Below are 24,628 nucleotides of genomic sequence, written 5' to 3' on the forward strand. Positions count from 1 at the left end.
GGCACCCTGGCACAATGCAGACCCTGGCATGCTTCAGGTGAGTCTTGTACGGGAGGGCACCCTGGCACAATGCAGACCCTGGCATGCTGCAGGTGAGTCTTGTACGGGAGGGCACCCTGGCACAATGCAGACCCTGGCATGCTTCAGGTGAGTCTTGTACGGGAGGGCACCCTGGCACAATGCAGACCCTGGCATGCTGCAGGTGAGTCTTGTACAGTGAGGGCACCCTGGCACAATGCAGACCCTGGCATGCTGCAGGTGAGTCTTGTACGGGAGGGCACCCTGGCACAATGCAGACCCTGGCACGCTGCAGGTGAGTCTTGTACGGGAGGGCACCCTGGCACAATGCAGACCCTGGCATGCTGCAGGTGAGTCTAGTACTGGAGGGCACCCTGGCACAATGCAGACCCTGGCATGCTGCAGGTGAGTCTTGTACGGGAGGGCACCCTGGCACAATGCAGACCCTGGCACGCTGCAGGTGAGTCTTGTACGGGGAGGGCACCCTGGCACAATGCAGACCCTGGCACGCTGCAGGTGAGTCTGTACAGTGAGGGCACCCTGGCACAATGCAGACCCTGGCATGCTGCAGGTGAGTCTTGTACGGGAGGGCACCCTGGCACAATGCAGACCCTGGCATGCTGCAGGTGAGGCTTGTACGGGAGGGCACCCTGGCACAATGCAGACCCTGGCATGCTGCAGGTGAGTCTTGTATGGGAGGGCACCCTGGCACAATGCAGACCCTGGCACGCTGCAGGTGAGTCTTGTACGGGAGGGCACCCTGGCACAATGCAGACCCTGGCATGCTTCAGGTGAGTCTAGTACTGGAGGGCACCCTGGCACAATGCAGACCCTGGCACGCTGCAGGTGAGTCTTGTACGGGAGGGCACCCTGGCACAATGCAGACCCTGGCATGCTGCAGGTGAGTCTTGTACGGGAGGGCACCCTGGCACAATGCAGACCCTGGCATGCTGCAGGTGAGTCTTGTACGGGAGGGCACCCTGGCACAATGCAGACCCTGGCATGCTGCAGGTGAGTCTTGTATGGGAGGGCACCCTGGCACAATGCAGACCCTGGCACGCTGCAGGTGAGTCTTGTACGGGAGGGCACCCTGGCACAATGCAGACCCTGGCATGCTTCAGGTGAGTCTAGTACTGGAGGGCACCCTGGCACAATGCAGACCCTGGCACGCTGCAGGTGAGTCTTGTACGGGGAGGGCACCCTGGCACAATGCAGACCCTGGCACGCTGCAGGTGAGTCGTACAGTGAGGGCACCCTGGCACAATGCAGACCCTGGCATGCTGCAGGTGAGTCTAGTACTGGAGGGCACCCTGGCACAATGCAGACCCTGGCACGCTGCAGGTGAGTCTTGTACGGGAGGGCACCCTGGCACAATGCAGACCCTGGCACGCTGAAGGTGAGTCTTGTACGGGAGGGCACCCTGGCACAATGCAGACCCTGGCACGCTGAAGGTGAGTCTTGTACGGGAGGGCACCCTGGCACAATGCAGACCCTGGCACGCTGAAGGTGAGTCTTGTACAGGAGGGCACCCTGGCACAATGCAGACCCTGGCATGCTTCAGGTGAGTCTAGTACTGGAGGGCACCCTGGCACAATGCAGACCCTGGCATGCTTCAGGTGAGTCTTGTACGGGAGGGCACCCTGGCACAATGCAGACCCTGGCATGCTTCAGGTGAGTCTTGTACAGTGAGGGCACCCTGGCACAATGCAGACCCTGGCATGCTGCAGGTGAGTCTTGTACGGGAGGGCACCCTGGCACAATGCAGACCCTGGTATGCTGCAGGTGAGTCTTGTACGGGAGGGCACCCTGGCACAATGCAGACCCTGGCATGCTGCAGGTGAGTCTTGTACGGGAGGGCACCCTGGCACAATGCAGACCCTGGCATGCTGCAGGTGAGTCTTGTACGGGAGGGCACCCTGGCACAATGCAGACCCTGGCATGCTTCAGGTGAGTCTTGTACAGTGAGGGCACCCTGGCACAATGCAGACCCTGGCATGCTGCAGGTGAGTCTTGTACGGGAGGGCACCCTGGCACAATGCAGACCCTGGCACGCTGCAGGTGAGTCTTGTACGGGAGGGCACCCTGGCACAATGCAGACCCTGGCATGCTCAGGTGAGTCTTGTACGGGGAGGGCACCCTGGCACAATGCAGACCCTGGCATGCTGCAGGTGAGTCTTGTACGGGAGGGCACCCTGGCACAATGCAGACCCTGGCATGCTGCAGGTGAGTCTTGTACGGGAGGGCACCCTGGCACAATGCAGACCCTGGCATGCTGCAGGTGAGTCTTGTACGGGGAGGGCACCCTGGCACAATGCAGACCCTGGCATGCTGCAGGTGAGTCTTGTACGGGAGGGCACCCTGGCACAATGCAGACCCTGGCATGCTTCAGGTGAGTCTTGTACAGTGAGGGCACCCTGGCACAATGCAGACCCTGGCATGCTGCAGGTGAGTCTTGTACGGGAGGGCACCCTGGCACAATGCAGACCCTGGCATGCTGCAGGTGAGTCTTGTACGGGAGGGCACCCTGGCACAATGCAGACCCTGGCACGCTGCAGGTGAGTCTTGTACGGGAGGGCACCCTGGCACAATGCAGACCCTGGCATGCTGCAGGTGAATCTTGTACGGGAGGGCACCCTGGCACAATGCAGACCCTGGCATGCTGCAGGTGAGGCTTGTACGGGAGGGCACCCTGGCACAATGCAGACCCTGGCACGCTGCAGGTGAGTCTTGTACGGGAGGGCACCCTGGCACAATGCAGACCCTGGCATGCTGCAGGTGAGTCTTGTACGGGAGGGCACCCTGGCACAATGCAGACCCTGGCACGCTGCAGGTGAGTCTTGTACGGGAGGGCACCCTGGCACAATGCAGACCCTGGCATGCTGCAGGTGAGTCTTGTACTGGAGGGCACCCTGGCACAATGCAGACCCTGGCATGCTGCAGGTGAGTCTTGTACAGTGAGGGCACCCTGGCACAATGCAGACCCTGGCACGCTGCAGGTGAGTCTTGTACGGGAGGGCACCCTGGCACAATGCAGACCCTGGCATGCTGCAGGGGAGTCTTGTACGGGAGGGCACCCTGGCACAATGCAGACCCTGGCATGCTGCAGGTGAGTCTTGTACGGGGAGGGCACCCTGGCACAATGCAGACCCTGGCATGCTGCAGGTGAGTCTAGTACTGGAGGGCACCCTGGCACAATGCAGACCCTGGCATGCTGCAGGTGAGTCTTGTACAGGAGGGCACCCTGGCACAATGCAGACCCTGGCATGCTGCAGGTGAGTCTTGTACGGGAGGGCACCCTGGCACAATGCAGACCCTGGCATGCTGCAGGTGAGTCTTGTACGGGGAGGGCACCCTGGCACAATGCAGACCCTGGCATGCTTCAGGTGAGTCTGTACAGTGAGGGCACCCTGGCACAATGCAGACCCTGGCATGCTGCAGGTGAGTCTTGTACGGGAGGGCACCCTGGCACAATGCAGACCCTGGCACGCTGCAGGTGAGTCGTACAGTGAGGGCACCCTGGCACAATGCAGACCCTGGCATGCTGCAGGTGAGTCTTGTACGGGAGGGCACCCTGGCACAATGCATACCCTGGCATGCTCAGGTGAGTCTTGTACGAGAGGGCACCCTGGCACAATGCAGACCCTGGCATGCTGCAGGTGAGGCTTGTACGGGAGGGCACCCTGGCACAATGCAGACCCTGGCATGCTGCAGGTGAGTCTTGTATGGGAGGGCACCCTGGCACAATGCAGACCCTGGCACGCTGCAGGTGAGTCTTGTACGGGAGGGCACCCTGGCACAATGCAGACCCTGGTATGCTTCAGGTGAGTCTAGTACTGGAGGGCACCCTGGCACAATGCAGACCCTGGCACGCTGCAGGTGAGTCTTGTACGGGAGGGCACCCTGGCACAATGCAGACCCTGGCATGCTGCAGGTGAGTCTTGTACGGGAGGGCACCCTGGCACAATGCAGACCCTGGCATGCTGCAGGTGAGTCTTGTACGGGAGGGCACCCTGGCACAATGCAGACCCTGGCATGCTGCAGGTGAGTCTTGTATGGGAGGGCACCCTGGCACAATGCAGACCCTGGCACGCTGCAGGTGAGTCTTGTACGGGAGGGCACCCTGGCACAATGCAGACCCTGGCATGCTTCAGGTGAGTCTAGTACTGGAGGGCACCCTGGCACAATGCAGACCCTGGCACGCTGCAGGTGAGTCTTGTACGGGGAGGGCACCCTGGCACAATGCAGACCCTGGCACGCTGCAGGTGAGTCGTACAGTGAGGGCACCCTGGCACAATGCAGACCCTGGCATGCTGCAGGTGAGTCTAGTACTGGAGGGCACCCTGGCACAATGCAGACCCTGGCACGCTGCAGGTGAGTCTTGTACGGGAGGGCACCCTGGCACAATGCAGACCCTGGCACGCTGAAGGTGAGTCTTGTACGGGAGGGCACCCTGGCACAATGCAGACCCTGGCACGCTGAAGGTGAGTCTTGTACGGGAGGGCACCCTGGCACAATGCAGACCCTGGCATGCCGCAGGTGAGTCTTGTACGGGAGGGCACCCTGGCACAATGCAGACCCTGGCATGCTGCAGGTGAGTCTTGTACGGGAGGGCACCCTGGCACAATGCAGACCCTGGCATGCTGGAGGGGAGTCTTGTATGGGAGGGCACCCTGGCACAATGCAGACCCTGGCATGCTGCAGGTGAGTCTTGTACGGGAGGGCACCCTGGCACAATGCAGACCCTGGCATGCTGCAGGTGAGTCTTGTACGGGAGGGCACCCTGGCACAATGCAGACCCTGGCACGCTGCAGGTGAGTCTTGTACGGGAGGGCACCCTGGCACAATGCAGACCCTGGCATGCTCAGGTGAGTCTTGTACGGGGAGGGCACCCTGGCACAATGCAGACCCTGGCATGCTGCAGGTGAGTCTTGTACGGGAGGGCACCCTGGCACAATGCAGACCCTGGCATGCTGCAGGTGAGTCTTGTACGGGAGGGCACCCTGGCACAATGCAGACCCTGGCATGCTGCAGGTGAGTCTTGTACGGGGAGGGCACCCTGGCACAATGCAGACCCTGGCATGCTGCAGGTGAGTCTTGTACGGGAGGGCACCCTGGCACAATGCAGACCCTGGCATGCTGCAGGTGAGTCTTGTACGGGAGGGCACCCTGGCACAATGCAGACCCTGGCATGCTGCAGGTGAGTCTTGTACGGGGAGGGCACCCTGGCACAATGCAGACCCTGGCATGCTGCAGGTGAGTCTTGTACGGGGAGGGCACCCTGGCACAATGCAGACCCTGGCATGCTGCAGGTGAGTCTTGTACAGGAGGGCACCCTGGCACAATGCAGACCCTGGCATGCTGCAGGTGAGTCTTGTACGGGGAGGGCACCCTGGCACAATGCAGACCCTGGCATGCTGCAGGTGAGTCTTGTACGGGAGGGCACCCTGGCACAATGCCGACCCTGGCATGCTGCAGGTGAGTCTAGTACGGGGAGGGCACCCTGGCACAATGCAGACCCTGGCATGCTTCAGGTGAGTCTTGTACGGGAGGGCACCCTGGCACAATGCAGACCCTGGCATGCTGCAGGTGAGTCTTGTACGGGAGGGCACCCTGGCACAATGCAGACCCTGGCATGCTGCAGGTGAGTCTTGTACGGGAGGGCACCCTGGCACAATGCAGACCCTGGCATGCTGCAGGTGAGTCTTGTACGGGAGGGCACCCTGGCACAATGCAGACCCTGGCATGCTGCAGGTGAGTCTTGTACGGGAGGGCACCCTGGCACAATGCAGACCCTGGTGTTGGAGTAAGAATTTTTACCTGCACAGCTATCCAGGGACACACCTGTCACCTGCACAACATAACCCCTGTGTAGGCCCTGCTGTTTAGAGGTTACAGGCCTCAGTTACATTGCCCTGGGCACTGCCATTTTCTCTTAGCTTAAACAGAAGCAGAAAGCAAGTCTGACCCGAGATTCACCCAGCTGCTCTTGCCTGCAAGGACCCGCACCCCTACCAGGCCCCACCTCATTGTATATTTCTCACAAACAGCAGAAGTCAAGTTCCTCTATAAATCTTGCAACATACCCCACGTCCCCCACCTAAGGCATGAATAGAATAAGGGAAGTTCCCACCACAGCTACGTCAAGCCAGATATCCGATAAACTGAGGCTAAGGGTGGCGAAATAATATCGCAGACTGCCTGACTGACACATGAATAGGACCCCTCGAAGCAATACTAACACATTTCTGTCGTCTATTGATAGTTTATTCTTAAACTTCCAGTCAAATGGCAGGTCTCAGTCTAGACTGAAGTATGTACCACAATTACAGGAAAAAGGCCATACCTAACCCTATGGGTGGGAAAGGTAGAGAGCAGTCCAGTAAATGACAATGGACAATGGACGGGTATGTGATACGTGGTGGCGTGGGATGACGTAATTATCGTCTCACGGGTTTTAGACAGTATAAGAAGGAGCCCCGCAAGAACATCAGCGGGCAACTCCTCGTCTGTTTGTAGGTATTCAGACCGAGAGTTGTCTCCAAGGGCCCTTGATCAAATGTTCATACTTTTGTGCATGTAAATATTTTACTTATGTTATGTTTTAAACTGCTTTTTAGACAAAGACATTTTATATCTGCATATGTACTTTTTAACTTGTTCTCTACATTTAAGCATTTATACTGTGGTCTTAGGACAACTCACTGATATAGCATTTTGAGTGTACCTAATGATAAATAACATGTACTCTGCATTCTAATGTATCTTGCAGGATTACACTTATGAGCAAATGTGAGTATTCATCTATGTGAACAAGCACAACCGTTTTTTATCTGCCTCAGTACTCATAGGTGCACTCCAAGCAAAATCTCTCTCTCTCTCTTAGCCATAGCAAATGTTGGACTGTACGTTGTAAAATTTATCTGGTCCATGTGACTTTCAAGAGAATGCTGGGTACAGGACCAAGTACTATATGATTTTTATGTTATCACTGATTATTTCTAGAAGCTGTGTCTTCAAATAAATTGTACAACTCCAAGCTTCAGTCTCCAAACGCTCATATGTATGTTTTTTCCTGTTTTAGAGCAAGAGGTCCAGGACAGCCCCGGTGCACTTTAAGCCACCCTATTCCCCTTAGTTTTCACTCACGGTCTCGTCAGCGCGGCTTCTGAAAGCTGCGCACTGAGTCCCCCTGGCCCCTCCTGTCCCTAATAAATCATCCCCTCCAACAAGTGGTGACCCCGACGTGATAATAAGGAGTTAAACTGACAGGATGCAGCTGGTTCCTAAGGAGGAAGTACTAAACTGCTAAACGACTCTGCAGCCATCCTGCTGGACCATTTTGAGGGAAACACTGCACTGAGGGTAAGCATACATATTATTGTGTCTGCCCGCCGCTGCGCTGTCTCTCTCTCTTGGGTTTGGCCGAATGGTGGGCTTTGTTGTGATACAGTGGTACATCTGCCAAATGGTCCAGGGGTTTCCTGTCTATTAACCTTGTTATTTGATTCCGCGCAAAGGAAGGGATAGTGTGCTATTTGGAGATTGAACCTGACAGTTGGGTAATTACTGAGATACATGTGCTTTATTGCTAAAAGTAGCTTCATGTTTTTGCTGTTTCTTCTGTGATTGCTAAGAAGGATTGTAGCAGTCGAATTGTCAAGGCTTATTCTATTTTTACTCTTAAGCGCGGTGCCTCTCTAGAGGGAGAGAACATTCATATACATATTTTAGGCTTTTTTTTAAGTGACCCTCTGAAGTGTCAGGGAAGGAGGACCGCACGTGGCAGGTCTCTCAGCTTTTGGGAAGCCTCTCCAGAGAGGGGGAGGACCTTTGATACCTCTGCAACAGGGTGTCAAGGAAGGAAAGGGTTGCGTCTAGCATCTTTTTCAGTATATTCATGCAAGAGATCCTCTGTTTGATAGGAGTAACAGAGACGAGGTAATCTCTCATGTCAGTAGTCCATGAGAAAGAAGGAGTTTCAGCAGGTCCGATTAGCTACCGTGACCTTTGATCTTTCCTTAAATTTAGCGGTGATATCCCCTACTGTATGTCAAGGGAAGAGTTCTGTGCGGGACTAAGAAGTTTATATGCTCATGTTGTAGGCATTATATTTTTTGTCAAGCTAGACGTGGTTTATTAATTATTTTTGGTTTTGCCTCACGTGTATAGGGAACACTCTAGCGCACTCTAGTGGCCATAGAGCGTGATTTTTGTAAAAGAATTGTTGAAGTGTTTACATTTTATTTTTCTTTTTTTTAGATACCTGTTCAGGCACAGACCTGTATGATAGCGCCTAGTGTTTAAATGTTGAATATATTTCTAGGTTCATAGAACTAACTTATGTGATCCTTACTGTTTTCATGGTCCCTTTTGTTAGGAGTCACTGGCTGGCACAGAGGCTGACTATAGCGAGACTATACTATTGATACCTAAGTGCATTGTGATCGTTCATCTTTCCTTGACTGATTATAAACTGTGAACATCGAATTTCTGTAACAATTGCTGCTAGTATATTTTGTGACCATCACTTGAGAACTGTTCTTTTAGCGAGATTCAATAACTAGGGAGATTGCAAATGCATTTCTGTGTTTCCTATGTATATTGATCTGCCACTGACTAACTGAAGAGAGTCTATAAGCTACGGCATTTCGAGCCCCACGGTTGTCACATATATACATATTTATTGTTTTCCTTTTTTCTTGCTGCTATTAAACTGCGTGCACTTCTGGCATTCAGGATTTCCCCTTCCCTCTACAAGCAACTGCAGGCTTCACAAGGGAAGTCTCAGGGAATTGCCCTGCGTTATTTTTAGACTACAGATCGTTTAGAAAAAATAAGAAATGTTTCTTTTTTAGCTGCATTCCACGTTAGGAATAGGATACATGAGTATAAAAGGTATCCAGTCATTATAGAAGAATTGTGCTTGTGGTAAACTGCCCCGACCCCGAAAACAACTGACAGAAGGTCAGCCTGTTTCTAATACATATATACACATATAAACAAAGGGAGTACAGATGAGCCAGAGTGGGCAGAATCAGATTGAGGTGGTCCTGCACATATTGGACGATAAGATAGTGGCAATACAGAACACTGACGCACGAACTATAATTAAACTTGACAGACGCCAGATCCCCTTGGTAGCTAAGGCGTGGACACTGCTGGGACTCCCACTCACGCAAGGCACAGAGATAAAAATATCTACACTACATTTGACGCGACTGTGCCTCCCAGTGCAGACTCACACACCCCTCATTGACAATAGTCAACTCGTACGTGAAGTGTCACAGAATTCCACTTCATTAGTAGAGACACCGCACATACCCTTGCAAGTGTCACAAGTGTCCCCACCAGTACCACATACTGGTGAGGAAAACTCCATAGAATTAAGTCATTCAGTGGAGAGTTTAGTGGGTTGCAGAACTATTGACCTCACCGTCCCGCCCTTGGTGACCTCATCGTCCCTGAGCTCAAGCTGCCAGGGAAGACAGGAAGACCCACACGTTTTCCGTACCTCATCAGACTGCGAATTCTACACATTGCTCCTACAGGGACTGTCCATTCCCGACTTGCCCCTGGCCTGTGAGCAACACGCCCAAGAGCTGCACGTGCAGCTGGGGCAGCAGCCTTCACCCAGCATTGTTGAGCAACTGCAGAGACACCCCTTCACAACACATTGCCCTTTATTGTGGGCATATTTACAAAACCGCATAGTAAGCAGTGAGCACAGTTGTCAGACTTCTCCGCCACCACTTGCCCGCCCCCCAAGATAACTCTAGGATATGAACAAACAGCCCGCACAAAATAATAGATTTGACATCACAATACATTTAGAGAACGGGCGCGTTACTACCATTACTGAGGATCCTTCAGTATCCTCAGCCCAGGTCCCGCCCCTAGTGGGTACAGTTATATTGGCACTAATATCTACTCTGGGAATAGACACAACAGATTTACAGACGGTGACTCTGACTTTAGCCCCCAGTGGAGGTACACCTTTTATCACTTTCCCACCCCACGCTGAGTAACAATGACAACGCCCCTGGAACACGTGATAAAAAACTTTACAGACCAGGAAAAGCGCATTAAAAAACATTGTAATGAATTGCATGAACTTACACGAAATGCGCCACATTCCTGGCCCAGAGATGGGACTTTTGACAAGATAGTGCTAGACCATGCGAGAACTTTCTTGGAAGGTAAATACTCTGGTAATAGACTCAAAAAGCGTAAGGACACCCTCGCTATGTGGGCTGTCTTTAGGGAAAATGACACGAGTACCCGAACACCTGAAGCACCCACAGCCCAAGAACCCACAGCCCAAGAACCCACAGCCCAAGCACCCACAGCCCAAGCACCCACAGCCCAAACACCCGAAACGCCCACAGCACCCCCACCTGCCTACTCTGAATCTCGAATTTATCCCGAACTGGTTCTTAAAACGGACCTAGAACAAACTACAAATGATAGGGCAGCCGTAGGCTATGAAGATATCTCTGTCCCAGACCGTGATGCCTTCTCCCCAGATTTTTTAAATGGTCTGCAAGGAAGTAGACAAGATAGTGCGCAAATGCACCAACCACTGAGACCCCAAGTCCAAGTGATGCAGGGTGCCACATCTGGAACATCAGGTCAGATTGCAGGACAGATTGATGCACAGTTTACTATAAAGATGACTCCTGCATCCAGTACCCCAGGCCCCCAGCTAGATGAAGATGGAGAGAGTGATAGGATCTCAGGTGATTCACAGCACAGCTCTCACATGCCTCTCCCCAGACCTCACGGCCCAGCCCCGATGTCCATTAGAAGGGAACACAGCACATCTGAGGCCAGAATTAGACATTATGGCCCGTTTCTGACCCCCATTCAGCAGAATAGCGAAGCACAAACACTCCAAGAGGAGTGGCGACCCCTTAATAATGGTCCCAACAGACAGGAAGAGCGCCAGATACAGTTTCTCGAAGAGAACAGGGATGGCGAACAACGTATCCCTGGCATAATGAATGAAAGAGATATCGTTAGGTGGAGGACAGAACAGGACTTATACCATGAAGCAGGTAGAACAGTTGGGGACATGCCACTCGAGCATTGCTTAGGAAACGCCACTGACAGTGAACTAACTTATCAGCAAAGGCCCTTACGAAATGATAGAAAAATTGAAAGAATGACAGAACTGATGGGTGGGTTGGGCCAGCTGAGTGAAAGGCAACAACCACCGACACTCAATGAATTGGCAAGAGGTGCAAATGATGCAAGGCAACACAGTGGTGGGATCCTACCAACAAGGCCACAGCAAAGGCCATGGATACAATTAGACTATGAGGCCCAGGGTGAGGCCCCACCACAGAGTAACACAGCAGCTAACATAACACATGCTCCTCGCACATTCCCTAACTACAACCCCCAGAGGGCTCTGCCACAGACACCTGTGCGCCAGGCACCACCTCCTGTAGCCGCACCACGCAGGGCCCAACTCAGAGAGGTAGACATTGATAACTTAGGACTGTCCAATGTGCTTGAACGGGCAGAAAGGAGGTACAGGCAGAGAAGGACAGAGGTAGAGAATCTCGCAGTGTTAGGTAACCATGGGAGACCTGACGACATCCCAGAAGAATATGATGTAACAGGTAAAGCACGCCTGCGCACCACCAGATCTGGAGCACTGTACAAGATGGCCGTTAGTAGGCCAGGACGGGTGTCACCTGAAGATCTGACACCGTATGAGATAGTGGTGCTAGGAGAAGGGAGTAACTATTATGCCGACAAATTCACAGATGACTTGGCAGAATGGACAGAAAGTAAAGATCCCCAAATGATGGTGTGGCCTCGAGAAGGGTCTTTCCACCCTGAGGACATGGCAACAGCTGAAGACTGTATCTTGAGGGGGGAGGGACATGAAGACTGGGATTACAATTACATGCGCAGAGGCTTGAGAATATGGCAGAAATACGCACGCAGGTATGACAGCACAAGGCCAAGAGGGGTGCTGCGCCAGCTGCCACTGCTATATAAAAATATCGAGGACCGTCCCATCTACACCCCTTGGTCCCTTATGGACAAGGACAATTTAAAAAAGCAACTTCCGCCCCTCACAGAGGGTGCTGGGAAGTGGATACAAGCCTTTGAGAAAAATACTGCAGGGGTGCCATTGGCTGCTGGAGATGTGAAAAGTCTGCTCGTTTCCTTGATAGGAGAGGATGCAGAGGAAATGTTCACACGCATTGATCATAGACTTTCCATCACAAACTTGGAATTGGATGGTAATCCTTTTAATACGATAAGGTCTGCCTTATGGAGTGAGCTGCGTAGAAAGTTCCCTGATATCCCAGATATCGGGTCCCTAATGTCTCAGACAATGCAAAGCAATGAAGATCCTGCACAGTACATTGCTAGAATGAAGGAAAAGTGGCAGCAGGAGTTAGGAGAGAAATGGGATATAACAGGAGGTAATTGTAGGTTCTTCTACCATACAATTAAGAAGGGACTGCCAACTGCTGTGCAAGAAAAATTAGATGGAATAGTAGCAATGGAATGCAAACCATGGGCAGAAATACAACACCACATCATTCACTACTGTAAAAAGGAGCAAGAGCAGGAGAAGAAGAGGCAGGTGGCAATTGAAAATGCGGCAGCTAAGTTGGTGCAACAGAAATTAAAGAAAAAGGAGGCTGTGGACACAATAATGGTAGCCACACCAGTGAGTCAAATGACTACTGTCACCCAATTTCCACAAAATGCCCAGAGCGCATTACAAGGAGACACGCAGGCAGCAGTCCAGCAGACACAGGCACAGCACCCCAGAAACAATCAGAGGCAACAACAGTATTATGATAACAGACAAACAAGGTCATCAGGAATGCGAGGAAGAGGTAGGGGGATGGGCTATCAAAGACCCACACAGCAGCCAGGACCCCCACTGTGCTACCACTGTCAGCGACCAGGACACATGATAAGGGAATGCCGCACTAAAATGTATGAAGAATTAGCAGGCAGAGGCCAACCACAGCAAGTCCAGGTACCAGTGCAATACGTTCAGCAGCAGACACAGCCACTGCAGCCCAACGTAGTGTACACCTACCCGTCTGCAGGACAGCAACAGCCAATGTTGCAGCAAGTACAATTACAGACACCAGTCCAACAGACGCAGCCACAACTGGTTCAACAACAGGGGCCTGTGTACCAAATGGTGCCACAGACACAGGTTCTTGTACCTCAGGGAGCCACAGTACTGCAGCCCGCCAATCCGGTTCTGCAGGGTACAATCCAGCAACATCAGGCTGGAAGGTACACCAGCTAGGATAGCCCACAGAAGACCCTAGTGTGTCCCTTGTTGTCGTGCCTCACAAATATTAGAGAGGACCCAGTTGTGTATGTCACGATCAACAACAAAACTTATAAATTTCTGATTGACACAGGTGCAACATTTTCCTGTATAACAGAGGGAGCACTGCCTATTTCCAATCAAAGTGTAGACACACAGGGTTTCTCTGGGGCAATTACAAGGGTCCCTTTCACCAAGCCAGTACCAATGAAAATAGGAGGCAAAAGCATTCAGCAATGACTGCTTTACTCGACAGAATCCCCCGTAAATTTATTGGGCCGTGATCTTATGGCCAAATTAAACATGACAATTCATTTTGATGAAAAAGGCACAATGACTTGCTCCATCCCTGGCACATCACTGACAAGAATGATGGCTGTCACTGTGGACTCTTCCATGAGAGACCAAATTAGAGCTCGCCCAGTGGATGAACTAGCATTCTTCACAGCTGTGCAAATGGTCATTGCCAACTCACCAGAGATGGCGGGGCGCACTGTACAGCTACCCACAGAATTTCTTTTCCGTCCTCAATTACAGGACATGCCAGGCCCAGACAAAAATTTGATCCTAGGAATACAATGCTTTAACATGACACCAACATATGGTGTCTTTATAGCATGTGATGACTATGGCCAGTCATGGGCCTGTGTCATTTTTATTGAGCCTGGACATCGGGTAAGAGACATTACAGATCAGGAATTATTTGGTGATAGAGAAGACATTGTATACCAGATTCCAGTCCCCGTGTCAGTGACAGTTGAAATAAGAACACCAACACAACCCACAGTAATTGATGAAGCACGTGACTCAGACCTAGCTCAGGTGCCCAACATCCTTTGGACTACAGGTCCCAATGATGTGGGGCTCATTCGATCAGCAGAACCATTCAAAGTGACGCTGAAACCTGACGCCATTCTTCCCAGAGTGCGCCAGTACCCTTTGTCCAAAGAAGCCGAAGAAGGAATAGCCCCCACAATTCAAGCATTACTGGATCAAGGTGTGATATATCCTTGTATCTCACCTTGCAACACCTGTCTTTTTCCTGTGAGGAAGCAACAAACAAATCAATGGAGGCTAGTACATGATCTTCGCTCGATTAACAGCATAGTGATACCTGAGTTTCCCATCGTCCCTGACCCTTCAGTGATCCTTACTAACATCCCACAAAATGCAAAGTACTTTTCCGTCATTGACCTGAAAAATGCTTTTTTCAGTGTCCCACTGCATCCTGAAAGCCAGTACCTATTCGCGTTTTCATTCAGACATAGGCAATTTTCGTACAAAAGGCTCCCTCAAGGCTATTGTGAGTCCCCCAGTGTGTTTAACAGAGTTGTCAAGGATGACTTATCAAATTTCCAATGTGACAGCACCTTGCTGCAATATGTCGATGACATACTCCTCTGCAGTGCGACAGAGCAAGAGTGCAGAAAAGATACAATTGCTCTGCTTACAACATTAGCACATAGAGGATACAAAGTAGACAAGCAAAAACTACAGTACTGTCAGGAAGAAGTACAGTATTTAGGTCAACTGATTTCAGCATCAGGAAGAAGAGTTACACCAGGAAGAGTAGAAGCAATAAGGAATACTCCAGAACCACAGACAGTTAAGGACATGCAAAAGTTCCTGGGACTAGTGAACTATGTCAGACAGTGGATCTTTGATTATGCTACTATAACTGGACCACTCTTGAAAGCTGTCAAAATGGCTAAGGACAGGCATAACAAGATTGACTGGACACCTGAAATGACATCAGCCTTTGTAAAATTAAAAGATGAGATTACAAATGCACCAGTGTTGGGATCTCCTGATTATACAAAGGAATTCTATCTGTTCACACATTGTAATGGACAGGTCATGACAGCAGTCCTCACCCAGAAATACCCCTTGGGTCCCAAACCAATTGCATACTTCAGTGGCATGTTAGACTCAGTGATGAAAGGCCACTATCCTTGCGAACAGGCTCTTTCAACAGCAGCATTTGCCGTTGAGAAAAGCACCCCCATAGTCATGGGCTCCCCTCTGACGCTGTACACTGAGCATGCTGTCTTTGCAATAATACAGAAAGCTAAAACAACTCTTACCACACAGAGAGTATCAGGATATGAAGTCATACTGTCATTGCCTTCATTGAAGGTTGTAAAATGCCACACTGTGAATCCAGCCACGTTCTTTGCACATCCGATTGCGACAGCTGACGATGACACCCATGATTGTGCCACATACTGCCCAGATGAGTCAGGCACAGCAAAGGAAGACCCATTACCAGACAGTGTAATTTACTTTGTTGATGGTTCTTCTACGATTGATCAAGAGACAGGGATCAGGCATACAGGGGCAGCTGTAGTCAGAGCACAACAGAATAACTCCTCAGACACTCTGGACATTGTACAGCAGATAACATTACCACCCCATTACTCAGCCCAGGCAGCTGAGTTGGTGGCATTAATAGCCGCCTTGAAGCATGGAGCTAATGAAAGAATTACTGTATACTCTGATTCAGCATATGTCACCACAACAACGCATTCCAGCATATTGAGATGGAAAAGGCGCGGGTTTCTTAAAACAGATGGCACGCCTGTAATGCACAAACAGTTACTTGCAGAACTAATTGACTCCTTGACACTGCCAGCAGAAGTAGCAGTAGTGAAATGTGCAGCACACACGAACGGCCAAGACTTTGTTTCCAGAGGAAATGCAATGGCTGATTGGGCTGCTAAAGCAGCAGCAAAAGGCCAAAGTTGTACACAACAACCATCCCCGACACAGACTGACTGCACCCCCATCTTGCTTGCCAAAAATACGCCCCCAATAGCGCAGGAAGATATGCAAAACACAGATGAGGACACCAGTAAGTCACCACTCCCAGATACACCCGACCCAACACTTCCATATACAATTGATGACACACAGCAGTTTGACATCATTGCACAGTTGCACCTCAGAGAGATACAAGAAAGTGCCCAAGCTGAAGAAAAGGAGTTATGGAAGAAGAGGGGAGTACAACAGGATGCCTCAGATTTTATTTACAGACAGACAATGACAGGGAAGCCTGTCATGCCACAGGCTCTTTTGCAAATAGCACTTACCCAGCTGCACCTTCCTACGCATGTCCCTCGTGATATCATGTCCTCTAACTTGCAGGCAGAATGGTTCATCCCCAATGCACATGAGCAGATACAACTCTTTGTCCATCAGTGCCTTATCTGTCAGCAGTATTCACCCAACCCAGCTATGAAAACAGTTGCTTCAACAATACCAAGGCCTAAGGGTCCCTTCAGGGAACTCCACATTGACTATGTGGACATGCTTGACAGATGTAACAACTACCGATACCTCATCGTGGTAGTATGTCCCTTCTCACGATGGATTGAGGCTGGACCATGTGTCCATTGTGACGCTAAGGCCGCAGCTACCTTCCTACTTCGTGAGGTCATATGTCGCTGGGGATTACCAGAATCTATCCGCAGTGACAATGGCGGGCATTTTTCAAACTCCATCTTTGAGATAATAGCCACCATGTTAGGACTAAAACATAAACTTACTTCAGCCTATCACCCACAGAGCAATGGTATTTGTGAGCGCCTCAACGGATTGCTCAAAGCCAAGATCAGCAAGATAAGTGCCACTATTGGAAAGAAATGGCTCTATTGCCTCCCAATTGCTTTGTTTGCACTCAGGAACAGCCCTAGCTCTGATCATCACCTCACACCTCACCAGCTTGTCACTGGCAGATCAATGAATATGGTTGTTCCTTCCACCAGACCTAAAGTAGACAATGAAACGTCTTCTGAGATTGTGAAAGCTGAATTATTTGATTATTTGTGTGCCCTAACCCGTGCTGCTAGGTTTCTTTCCATTCAGACATCCAAGACAAAGAAAAAGGACGGCACAATTTCCGATGAACTTTTGCCTATCCGCCCTGGAACACAGATCTTCATAAAGAAGCAAGTACGGAAGTGGAGAGACCCTAAGTACGAGGGACCATACCTGGTCATTGACTCTTCACCCACTGCGGTCCGAATTGCCGAACGCAAAGCATGGGTTCATCTGAACCACGTGAGGATCAACCCGGCACCAACAGAGACTTGAACTTCAACAGGAAGGAGGGCATCTTATTTCCTATGACTATCCAAGACCGTGAATATGGAGATCGAATGAGGGTCTATGGAATAAGAGACAGTAACAGACCAACGCCTCTTACCAAGATTTCAGTTAAAAAGATATGTACAATCACTCTTATATTATTTGTTATGTTCGTTGCTTCAATGGCTATATTACATTGGCTTGCATTACAAGCAGAGAGAGAGAAGGCTATATCAAGCCAAGTTAGGCCTACCATCTCAATAGGATATCACATGCCTAAACCAAGTCCTGGTAACATACTAGATGAGGAATACACCAGCAATGGCTGCACCACCCCTGTACCCACGACACCTTCCACACCCTCTGTAGACCACACCGAGTGGGACAGGGTACTTGATATCACTGTGAATGCCCCTGGGAAAGGTGTCCCTAGACGTTTCCGTCAGCATAAAAGGAGTGTCAGGTATAAAATGGGTCGCAATAAAACACCAAGGAGATATACCCCTCGCACACAACGTAAGGAGAAAGACACAGAACAAATATCAAACTGGGTTAGTGATCTCCAGGACACAGTTGTGTACACATTCGAACAACACTCTATGCCTGATTTTTTCTCCCAGCGCCCTGGTATGTCAGTACAGAATGATGGTACCCATAATGCATTGTTAGATAATATGTGGTACAGAGACATGAGGGAGGTGGGGAGGAAAGCCACGAATGATTCCTGCTTTGTGTGCTCATACATTCCACATGCTGTAGGTGCAGACAAATTGCTCATTCCCAAAGAGATTCCACCGGCCACTGCCAAATGTCTCCTACACCTGTTCCTTTGCCGCATACATGGTCAGATACAGCTCCAGTCAGCAAAAATTAATACAGCATTTGTGAACGTCTCAGACTGGGACAACAAGTATGTTACGTTCACTGTTGTTTCTGACCCAGTAGAATTTGAGAGAAGAATGGAAGTTTACCATGAAATGGGAGTACCTGCCAATATGATACAGGTCTGGGAATATCAGTTTAGAAAATTAGGATACTTCACCTTCCCAACACCCCCATCAAAATGCCACTCACCCGAATCCCAACAGACTAACCATACCCATAACGCATGCCCTTGTCAGTGGAGACCCATTCTGCGCCTGAGGGCCAATATATATTTTAATAACAGATGGAATGGGCCACATGATTTAATATGCAAGGCAGCATCCTTAGGTAGCCCGGTTGAAGGTCAGGAGCATAAGCATTATACGAATGAGACTATTGGGAGGGAATGTGCTGAGATATGGGCACAGGAAACTAGAAGATATACTCTCAATGAGGGTACAAAGTACAAACCTAAAAGAGCATACAAACTTAAGTCTCCTCTCCTTTGCTTCCTAGGTACCGGAACAGTGCCTGTGGGCCGAAACACAAATTGCAGTCACACAGTGTTTAATTTTGACCTCCAGCACGGTACCTCTAGTCTCATGGACATCTACTGGGCATGCGGTGAGCACATCTACCTGCAGCTGCCCCCCCACTGGCAAGGACTATGTTCCATTGTGACAATGCATGAACTACATCTTGTTGTCCCTGCAGCGAACATTTCCCACATCCACACACACCCAATGGCAGATGACGTTACCCTGCTTCATCATGGGAAGAGAGAAATAATGAAATACTTCTCAGATGGCCCTTTTCAGAAAATACCTCAGGATTACAGACTCTTCAATGATGCCGAACTGTTCTTTGGGGGAGTTATCCCCATGTTCCAGACTAAAGCCAATGCTCGCTGGCTGCAAGTGACCAGATATGAACTAATGCAGCTTATCAACAACACCCGGGATGGGTTCAACGCCGTGAAAGAAGAACTTCGACCTCTACGACTTATGGTTCTAGAGCACAGATATGTTCTAGACCAGCTAACAGCAATGAATGGTGGTGTGTGCGCCAAGGTGGGAAAATCCTGCTGCACGTTTATTTTAGCGAACGACGCTGACAACGGAACACTCACGAAGGCCATCGAGGATTTGGACAACTTGGGGAAAGAGATGCATGAGGAAGGAGGTGCTGAAGCAGATCTCTTAAATGGCTGGTTCAATTTGAACTGGATGCCTTCATGGCTGTCTGCAGTGCTTAAATTATTAATGCCAATTTTCTGTGTACTGTTATTGTTGTGTTTTGGATCACAGGTACTGATATACTGTGTAAAGAAATTTAGTTCTAAAATGATAGGGATGAATTATGCAGGCTCAGGTTCATATACTGGAATTCGTAGGACTAAGGGAGATGATGGAGAGACGACAATGATGAGCATAGTGGAGTTGACCATTCCTGACTCCCGCCCATTGCCAGACATTCCTGTAATTAGTCAATATCAGGCCCAGGTGCATAGAGTCCCACCACGTTCATCACAGGGGGACTTGACGCGTCCCTATGAGACAATGTGTGATAACTTAGGGAAGACAGATGCAGATTTAGGAAAAGTGCAGGACAAAGATTCAGAGGAACAGCCTCTTTGCGACTCGCCCTGGCCTCTTCCCCCATCTCCAGCTAAATATGCAGTTCGAATGGTGTTTAAAGATGTTTGATAGAGTTCGAGTTTCGAACTTAAGGGGGGAATGTTGGAGTAAGAATTTTTACCTGCACAGCTATCCAGGGACACACCTGTCACCTGCACAACATAACCCCTGTGTAGGCCCTGCTGTTTAGAGGTTACAGGCCTCAGTTACATTGCCCTGGGCACTGCCATTTTCTCTTAGCTTAAACAGAAGCAGAAAGCAAGTCTGACCCGAGATTCACCCAGCTGCTCTTGCCTGCAAGGACCCGCACCCCTACCAGGCCCCACCTCATTGTATATTTCTCACAAACAGCAGAAGTCAAGTTCCTCTATAAATCTTGCAACATACCCCACGTCCCCCACCTAAGGCATGAATAGAATAAGGGAAGTTCCCACCACAGCTACGTCAAGCCAGATATCCGATAAACTGAGGCTAAGGGTGGCGAAATAATATCGCAGACTGCCTGACTGACACATGAATAGGACCCCTCGAAGCAATACTAACACATTTCTGTCGTCTATTGATAGTTTATTCTTAAACTTCCAGTCAAATGGCAGGTCTCAGTCTAGACTGAAGTATGTACCACAATTACAGGAAAAAGGCCATACCTAACCCTATGGGTGGGAAAGGTAGAGAGCAGTCCAGTAAATGACAATGGACAATGGACGGGTATGTGATACGTGGTGGCGTGGGATGACGTAATTATCGTCTCACGGGTTTTAGACAGTATAAGAAGGAGCCCCGCAAGAACATCAGCGGGCAACTCCTCGTCTGTTTGTAGGTATTCAGACCGAGAGTTGTCTCCAAGGGCCCTTGATCAAATGTTCATACTTTTGTGCATGTAAATATTTTACTTATGTTATGTTTTAAACTGCTTTTTAGACAAAGACATTTTATATCTGCATATGTACTTTTTAACTTGTTCTCTACATTTAAGCATTTATACTGTGGTCTTAGGACAACTCACTGATATAGCATTTTGAGTGTACCTAATGATAAATAACATGTACTCTGCATTCTAATGTATCTTGCAGGATTACACTTATGAGCAAATGTGAGTATTCATCTATGTGAACAAGCACAACCGTTTTTTATCTGCCTCAGTACTCATAGGTGCACTCCAAGCAAAATCTCTCTCTCTCTCTTAGCCATAGCAAATGTTGGACTGTACGTTGTAAAATTTATCTGGTCCATGTGACTTTCAAGAGAATGCTGGGTACAGGACCAAGTACTATATGATTTTTATGTTATCACTGATTATTTCTAGAAGCTGTGTCTTCAAATAAATTGTACAACTCCAAGCTTCAGTCTCCAAACGCTCATATGTATGTTTTTTCCTGTTTTAGAGCAAGAGGTCCAGGACAGCCCCGGTGCACTTTAAGCCACCCTATTCCCCTTAGTTTTCACTCACGGTCTCGTCAGCGCGGCTTCTGAAAGCTGCGCACTGAGTCCCCCTGGCCCCTCCTGTCCCTAATAAATCATCCCCTCCAACACTGGCACGCTGCAGGTGAATCTTGTACGGGAGGGCACCCTGGCACAATGCAGACCCTGGCATGCTTCAGGTGAGTCTAGTACGGGGAGGGCACCCTGGCACAATGCAGACCCTGGCATGCTGCAGGTGAGGCTTGTACGGGAGGGCACCCTGGCACAATGCAGACCCTGGCATGCTTCAGGTGAGTCTAGTACGGGGAGGGCACCCTGGCACAATGCAGACCCTGGCATGCTGCAGGTGAGGCTTGTACGGGAGGGCACCCTGGCACAATGCAGACCCTGGCACGCTGCAGGTGAGTCTTGTACGGGAGGGCACCCTGGCACAATGCAGACCCTGGCACGCTGCAGGTGAGTCTTGTACGGGAGGGCACCCTGGCACAATGCAGACCCTGGCACGCTGCAGGTGAGTCTTGTACGGGAGGGCACCCTGGCACAATGCAGACCCTGGCATGCTGCAGGTGAGTCTTGTACGGGGAGGGCACCCTGGCACAATGCAGACCCTGGCATGCTGCAGGTGAGTCTTGTACGGGGAGGGCACCCTGGCACAATGCAGACCCTGGTATGCTGCAGGTGAGTCTTGTACGGGAGGGCACCCTGGCACAATGCAGACCCTGGCATGCTGCAGGTGAGTCTTGTACAGGAGGGCACCCTGGCACAATGCAGACCCTGGCATGCTGCAGGTGAGTCTTGTACGGGGAGGGCACCCTGGCACAATGCAGACCCTGGCATGCTGCAGGTGAGTCTTGTACGGGAGGGCACCCTGGCACAATGCAGACCCTGGCACGCTGCAGGTGAGTCTTGTACGGGAGGGCACCCTGGCACAATGCAGACCCTGGCATGCTGCAGGTGAGTCTTGTACGGGAGGGCACCCTGGCACAATGCAGACCCTGGCATGCTGCAGGTGAGTCTTGTACGGGAGGGCACCCTGGCACAATGCAGACCCTGGCATGCTGCAGGTGAGTCTTGTACGGGAGGGCACCCTGGCACAATGCAGACCCTGGCATGCTGCAGGTGAGTCTTGTACGGGAGGGCACCCTGGCACAATGCAGACCCTGGCATGCTGCAGGTGAGTCTTGTACAGGAGGGCACCCTGGCACAATGCAGACCCTGGCATACTGCAGGTGAGTCTTGTACGGGAGGGCACCCTGGCACAATGCAGACCCTGGCATGCTTCAGGTGAGTCTTGTACAGGAGGGCACCCTGGCACAATGCAGACCCTGGCATGCTGCAGGTGAGTCTTGTACAGGAGGGCACCCTGGCACAATGCAGACCCTGGCATGCTGCAGGGGAGTCTTGTACAGTGAGGGCACCCTGGCACAATGCAGACCCTGGCATGCTTCAGGTGAGTCTTGTACAGTGAGGGCACCCTGGCACAATGCAGACCCTGGCATGCTTCAGGTGAGTCTTGTACAGTGAGGGCACCCTGGCACAATGCAGACCCTGGCACGCTGAAGGTGAGTCTTGTACGGGGAGGGCACCCTGGCACAATGCAGACCCTGGCACGCTGAAGGTGAGTCTTGTACGGGAGGGCACCCTGGCACAATGCAGACCCTGGCACGCTGAAGGTGAGTCTTGTACGGGAGGGCACCCTGGCACAATGCAGACCCTGGCACAATGCAGACCCTGGCATGCTGCAGGTGAGTCTTGTACGGGGAGGGCACCCTGGCACAATGCAGACCCTGGCACAATGCAGACCCTGGCATGCTGCAGGTGAGTCTTGTACGGGGAGGGCACCCTGGCACAATGCAGACCCTGGCATGCTGCAGGTGAGTCTTGTACGGGAGGGCACCCTGGCACAATGCCGACCCTGGCATGCTGCAGGTGAGTCTAGTACGGGGAGGGCACCCTGGCACAATGCAGACCCTGGCACGCTGAAGGTGAGTCTTGTACGGGAGGGCACCCTGGCACAATGCAGACCCTGGCACGCTGAAGGTGAGTCTTGTACGGGAGGGCACCCTGGCACAATGCAGACCCTGGCATGCTGCAGGTGAGTCTTGTACGGGAGGGCACCCTGGCACAATGCAGACCCTGGCATGCTGCAGGTGAGTCTTGAACAGGAGGGCACCCTGGCACAATGCAGACCCTGGCATGCTGCAGGTGAGTCTTGTACGGGAGGGCACCCTGGCACAATGCAGACCCTGGCACGCTGCAGGTGAGTCTTGTACGGGAGGGCACCCTGGCACAATGCAGACCCTGGCACGCTGCAGGTGAGTCTTGTACGGGAGGGCACCCTGGCACAATGCAGACCCTGGCATGCTGCAGGTGAGTCTTGTACGGGAGGGCACCCCGGCACAATGCAGACCCTGGCATGCTGCAGGTGAGTCTTGTACGGGAGGGCACCCTGGCACAATGCAGACCCTGGCATGCTTCAGGTGAGTCTTGTACGGGAGGGCACCCTGGCACAATGCAGACCCTGGCATGCTGCAGGTGAATCTTGTACGGGAAGGGCACCCTGGCACAATGCAGACCCTGGCATGCTGCAGGTGAGTCTTGTACGGGAGGGCACCCTGGCACAATGCAGACCCTGGCATGCTGCAGGTGAGTCTTGTACGGGGAGGGCACCCTGGCACAATGCAGACCCTGGCATGCTGCAGGTGAGTCTTGTACGGGAGGGCACCCTGGCACAATGCAGACCCTGGCATGCTGCAGGTGAGTCTTGTACGGGAGGGCACCCTGGCACAATGCAGACCCTGGCATGCTGCAGGTGAGTCTTGTACGGGAGGGCACCCTGGCACAATGCAGACCCTGGCACGCTGCAGGTGAGTCTTGAACAGGAGGGCACCCTGGCACAATGCAGACCCTGGCATGCTGCAGGTGAGTCTTGTACGGGAGGGCACCCTGGCACAATGCAGACCCTGGCACGCTGCAGGTGAGTCTTGTACGGGAGGGCACCCTGGCACAATGCAGACCCTGGCATGCTGCAGGTGAGTCTTGTACAGGAAGGCACCCTGGCACAATGCAGACCCTGGCACGCTGCAGGTGAGTCTTGTACGGGGAGGGCACCCTGGCACAATGCAGACCCTGGCATGCTGCAGGTGAGGCTTGTACGGGAGGGCACCCTGGCACAATGCAGACCCTGGCATGCTGCAGGTGAGTCTTGTACAGGAGGGCACCCTGGCACAATGCAGACCCTGGCATGCTTCAGGTGAGTCTTGTACGGGAGGGCACCCTGGCA

The 24,628-nt window shown here is 51.4% G+C and overlaps 2 protein-coding genes and 1 pseudogene across 3 annotated transcripts in view; 2 read left to right on the plus strand and 1 right to left on the minus strand.

Annotated features, from left to right (window-relative positions):
* The window catches only part of AACS (acetoacetyl-CoA synthetase), a 324,332-nt gene that overhangs the window by 190,544 nt on the left and 109,160 nt on the right, over nucleotides 1–24,628 (minus strand). The gene's annotated exons all lie outside the window — the stretch shown is intronic.
* On the plus strand, nucleotides 15,177–16,151 carry LOC147678923 (uncharacterized; annotated as a pseudogene).
* Nucleotides 18,749–19,992, plus strand: LOC147678924 (syncytin-2-like). Its single transcript, XM_086944697.1, has one exon. It carries the CDS (start codon nucleotides 18,889–18,891, stop codon nucleotides 19,990–19,992), a length of 1,104 nt encoding a protein of 367 aa, XP_086800823.1. The 5' UTR covers nucleotides 18,749–18,888.

Source organism: Lissotriton vulgaris, chromosome 11, assembly GCF_964263255.1.
Source record: "Lissotriton vulgaris chromosome 11, aLisVul1.2, whole genome shotgun sequence".
Lineage (NCBI taxonomy): Eukaryota > Metazoa > Chordata > Amphibia > Caudata > Salamandridae > Lissotriton > Lissotriton vulgaris.

Excerpts from the sequence above, each read along its gene's own strand:
- LOC147678924 (XM_086944697.1), top strand. The coding sequence starts at position 18,889 with ATGGACATCTACTGGGCATGCGGTGAGCACATCTACCTGCAGCTGCCC.